Consider the following 5,573-nt stretch of genomic DNA (forward strand, 5'->3'; position numbering starts at 1 on the left):
AAGCCCCATTCCCAAGACTTAAAAATGTGACCCTGATAGACTATCTTTTTCTAGGGCAAGCCCAACTCACAAGCTAGGCTCAAAGAGCAAAGAAGAAAAACAAGTGAAAAAGAAATAACCCCCAACTTGCTTGGGAAAGTTGGGAACATGAAAAAGTAGTTTCGGAGGAGTAAGGGAAAGATGAACATCTTCAAAATACATTATATAAAACTCTCAAAAAATTAGTAGAAATAATTCCCAGAAGGTCAATAGTACAAAATAGGTAACAAAACACTCTTGTATCGTGCTACATGAATCATTCAGATTCTATTGGAATTTTGCTTCTCTAATCACTTAACTGTGGGTGTATCATTCATAGCTGACCTATGCTAAGATAGTGGGTTAGGCTGCTGAGAAGTCAAATATAAGACTTGGAGGTGACATGCACAATCATGTTTATTAAGCTTACAAGTAGGAAAGCTAGAACAATAAAAAGTCAGGCAGAAGACACCTCAACAAACTAAGACTCAGTGCCACAGGCTAGACAAATAATGTCTCTGTCCTTCACAGTGCCCAACAATACATGGACTCACCATGTTACCAATCCTGGGTAGCCAGACCTGCATCTCTTACCCCCTCCATGATATCCCTTTATCACATCTAACTCTCTTAAGGAGAGATGTTGGAAAATTAGAATTCATAAGCAGTAATGTGATTAATTTAATTGGCTTCATCCTAGCCTTAGTCCCTTTTCATTGTCCCCTGACATGGAACAGGTCTTAGAATGAGAGAATTTCCAGAACATGGCAGGAATTCCTGAAGCCCTATCTTTCCTAGGTATTAAGTCATCAGTGCAAGACTATAACCACATGGAACGCAGCATAGATTACTAGAGAACTAGGTCTAATGAAGCCATGAGCTATGGGATGTCATAGCAGGATCTTGAGTATGTCCCTTTTCCGTGAGAATATTGATCTGGCTTAAGGACTGAGAGTTCACACTGGTAAATCATCATCAATTTCAATGTCAACGTCGTGTTCTGTGGTGGTATTAGTCATCACTGTAGTAACTGTGGGCATGGTGGAAGGCAAGGCCAGGGTGGTTGTATTGGTAGGAGATGGAGTGGTGTCAGGTCCAGATGAAGGGACTGTGGTTGGAGATGGTGTAGAGGGAGAGGTACAGGGATCTTGGCAGGACCTTCCATCTGTTTGAATGATGATGGTGGTATTGGTGGGGTTGCCAAAGGGGCCAAAGTAAAAGGCTAGAGCTGTAATGGCTGTGGCAACTAGACAAGCCAAGAGACATATTAGGAATATTTTCCAGAGGGAACACGGGTTTTTCGTCACCTGAAAAGCATGACAAGAGTGATTACTTCTGCAAACACAAAATGGTAACAGGTAACAGATTTCAATTAGAAGATGAATGTATTTCATTATTCTTAAAGGCGGTTTGGGATGTACAAATGTCTCCCATTATACACACACAACATAGCCTATAATTCTGTAAGGACAACAAAATCCCTCAGTGATACCATTAGTATTAAAGCAATGTTTTCATATTAAATAGATTGCCTTAGACATCATCATTATATTATCAGATACAAATGTCTCAAAGTAGATAATATTTTTCTAATTAGTGGTGGCAAATATAAAAGTGAAGGTACGTTTAGATAGTTGTCTTGGAAGGTGAAACATTGCAGGGACCTTTTTGTTTATTTTTGTTCATTGTTCACTTTCTAAATTTCCACATTAAATATTAACACTTGTAATTAAAATTATTAAACATATTTTGCATGTCAAGCATAAATACAAGGATCTCACTGAAATAAACAAACAGAGAGCGTAAATCAGCTTTAATCTTTGTGATCTTAAAGACACACAATCTAGTGCTATCACTTTGTGGGAGACCATACAATGTCCCAGGAACCTCCTAGAAGTGCCAGAGAAGGACTTGACTGTCTTATTTCAAGTTATTCTAAGAAACAATAGATGTGCCTAACCATCTCCCTCAGACCTTACCCGATGCAGCTCACATGTCACATGGTGTGATCTACAGCCACAGTGTGTTCCTTCAGTGGAACAGTATGGATTCCTTAATAACTGTACAGAAAGAGACAGAAAGTCAATAAAAAAGCAAATAGCAAGCCTTAAGCTTTAAGAATGAGGAAAGTTTACATGATCTGGGAACATAGCAAATAAAGCAAACACAAAATAATATGAATGTAACATGATGCAAAGGAGGAATTAGGTAAATTCTAAAAGTATAAGGGCGTAGTGATGGCACAGATACATTTATGATTCACACCAAATGATTGAAGAAGGAAAACAAGTAGACCATGTCGATAGCTGCCTCCGTACCATTGAACAAGGGTAAAGAGCCAGTTCTGCCAAAGGGGGTCAAGCAAAATGACTTTGCATGAACTAAAATCAATGGGATAATTCCTAAATGTGAAAGGAACTGTTTACCTCAAAACAATGTTTTAACAATGAGGAATGAGGGCCATCCCATTAAAGGAAGGAGGAGTGGAGAATGTTTTCCTGAAAGTTCTCCTCAGTACATATAGATAGTGAAACAATAAAGACAAAATTGCCAACATTTGCAGGATAGTCTAATAGCAGAATCTTGAATAATCAACCATATAGTCAATCAAAATGACAACTCGGTTTATTAATTATAAATATATAAAGAAACATACATAAATATATAAGGAATATATGGATAAATATATAAGGCACTATACATGAGAAAGCCATTGCTTTCTCATAATGGGCACATTTGTGTCACTGTTCACACTAAAAATGAAGTACATACATTGCCTAAATACATAAACTGCCATAGAATTATCACAAATAGAAAAGTATAAATTTTATTGAGGAACAAGAGGCAACTTCAATAAGCATCCTTTCGCAAAAATTTTCCGTAATAGTATAACCTATCAGTTCCCTGAATTGTAAGTAATATGAGATATGAGTTAATTGATATGTGATCAATATAATTATAATTTATAGAAGACATGGTTTGGTTGTTTGATAATAATTTCATGTGATAAAATAACAAACTAGAAGAATAGATTAAATTAAATTTGAAGAGAGAACAACACTGACTTCATCTAGGTAAGATTCTGAGTACATTTAATGATTTTCTAAGGTTCCCAAGATAAATACCACATACTAGTTCAAAACAAGGCTCCTCTGTCTGATGTTTAAGTTCAGGAGGGTTCAGATTGTCTGTCAGAATGGTGAAAAATTGGTACATGGTGGATTCGAACCCCTCCCTTGTTTGGTCGGGTTTCTTTCTTTTTTTTTCTTTTTCCTTCTTTCTCTTTTCCTTTCCTTTTTTTATGTTTCTGTTTCTTTTCCTTTCTTTTCTTTGTTTCTTTCTCTTTCTTTTTTGTCATCGTGGAATTTTGTCTCATTGTTTTCTTGGCATAATTAAGTCCATCACATAAAGGGCTAAGTTGAATCTATATTTTCATTTTTGCGAACAAGCACCATAAATTACATTCTGCTGCATATAGGGTCACAACCAAACTGCTGAACACTTGAGGTTAAAGCAACGATGTGCAGCATTCTTGAAATTCCAGGAAAATATATGAATTACATGTGTGATAGTCTAGTTTTAGAAAACTAAACTGCTCTCATGTTCCACTTAAATTAATAAGACAATAATCTAGGAAGTTCTAACTTTGCCATTAGTTTGTATACAAATTCTAGTTGAAAAATTATTTTTTGTGTGTCATGGCATAGATGTTGAAGTGAAAAGTCATTTTTTTTTATAAAGAAGTATATGAGAGAAAAATTCAGTTTCTGACTCTGAATAGTTTGCATGTTCTCAGAAACATTTCGTTTTCCTTATTTATGAAATCAAGGCATTAGTTTGAGTGTGAAATGAGATTGAGATCACTCAGGTATGTTTTCATGAGTCTGAGAAAATTTAAATTTGCATCAGCAGAGTGATGTATCATCAACAAGGACCTCTCTGTATGAGAACCCTTCTACAATTGTTACCTTGATTATAAGTAGACACATTTCTGTGGAAAAATAAATGATAAGTGCTTCCAATGGACTAATCTACATAAAAATAAAAATAACATCACAATATTTGCTACTACAATGACTCTTCAAATCATCTAACCAAGTTGGTTTTGTTTTGTTTTTGTTTTCCCTGCAGGAACCTTATCATATGTTTTGATATAAATACTAATACCCATGCATCAAGGCTCATTCCCAGATATTCAAGAATATAAAAACATAGTCTGGCATACTATCCAACTAACACATCTATGATAGTGATAGCTGGATTCCCTCTGCAATAGTAAAGTTTAAAAGTCCCTTCATGGTTAAGTGTTGAAATCAAGGATATTAGACATGAGAGCTATTAAAAGTTGTCTATAGTACTCACCTGCTCTGCCACGTTTTGCTCAACATTCATGGTGTATTGCTGCTGCTTTCTAACCATTCTGAGGAAGTTGATCTCAGCTGCAAGTCCAAGAAGTTATGCGCCAACTCTGTGGATTAGAATGAAGAGACGCTGAGCCTCAGCTTAATTATTGTGTCTTTAGTCGATGTGAATTCTATAAACTTATAGCTATTTGTCCTCTTGAAAAAGGTCTAAAGGATACTACAAAAATTAGATAAAGGAAAGTAGAGACGCCGGCTGCCTTTTAAAGTGCTAAGGAGGAAATAGTCTCTTATATATGAAAGGCTTTAGGATGCTGGGAATATAGAAACTCTTGTTCCGATGTTGATTTCACGCAGTTTCTCAGTTTAGGAATCCTGTGAGGCTTCTGAACAAGCCACAAAGCCACTCCCTTATTATTCATATTGAGGAATCCTATACCTAAGCAAACAGTAGGATTAGGGTGTTGACTAAATTCAAAGGATTCAGTGATAAGACATGCTGAGATTTGGGGATTAAGGTAAATTTAAGCTTCACAGAAAATACAACTGCCTCTATTTTTAACATAGGATCCATCTTACATTAGTAACACGGGTGCATTCCTTGTCATGAAGCAGTTTGGTCACAGTGGTCACATACTTGAACAAAGTTTCTTCTAGGTTTGAGATTGTGACCCCACAAAATTATATAGAACTGAATACTTTCAAAGTCTTGTAATAGCAAAAGAAAATATAAGTGAATTACTAATATAGTTAATAATTACTAATATAGTTAAACACACTTCAAAAGTTTTGAGCAACTGTAACTAGAAAAAACTTTTGCTTGGGCTGGAGAGACGGCTCAGCTGTTAAAGGCTAGGCTCACAACCAAAAGTATAAGAAAAAACTTTTGCTAATGAACAATAAACATAATTATATTTTATCCGTAAAAATAAATTTAGATGGTAAAGAACATCTGTTGTGTTATTCTAGTCAGTGACTGTTGAAATGGCCTAGGAAAATAACATTGGAATTATTTTAGAGACAATGTATTTAAGAAGCTTTCAATTCTAAAAATATTGGATTACAGGAAGCTAATGTCACCTACTTCTTGGGATACTGTATCTTGCTTTAAGTTACACAGTGATTTTTCCCTGTTTTCCATCACTCTTGAAGGAACTATTTTGGAACAGGAAAGACTCAGAGAAAAAAGTTGTG

General features: G+C 35.5%; 1 protein-coding gene across 1 annotated transcript; it reads right to left on the reverse strand.

Annotated features, from left to right (window-relative positions):
- Positions 1-974: 974 nt before the first annotated feature.
- On the reverse strand, positions 975-4,437 carry LOC116087491 (dynactin-associated protein-like). The gene is made up of 3 exons (XM_031366250.1): positions 4,381-4,437; positions 1,998-2,078; positions 975-1,325 (listed from the first exon to the last, which is right to left on the reverse strand). The coding sequence occupies exons 1-3, from the start codon at positions 4,435-4,437 to the stop codon at positions 975-977; spliced, it is 489 nt and encodes a 162-aa protein (XP_031222110.1).
- Positions 4,438-5,573: the final 1,136 nt, after the last annotated feature.

This window comes from Mastomys coucha, unplaced genomic scaffold, assembly GCF_008632895.1.
Source record: "Mastomys coucha isolate ucsf_1 unplaced genomic scaffold, UCSF_Mcou_1 pScaffold13, whole genome shotgun sequence".
Classification (NCBI taxonomy): domain Eukaryota; kingdom Metazoa; phylum Chordata; class Mammalia; order Rodentia; family Muridae; genus Mastomys; species Mastomys coucha.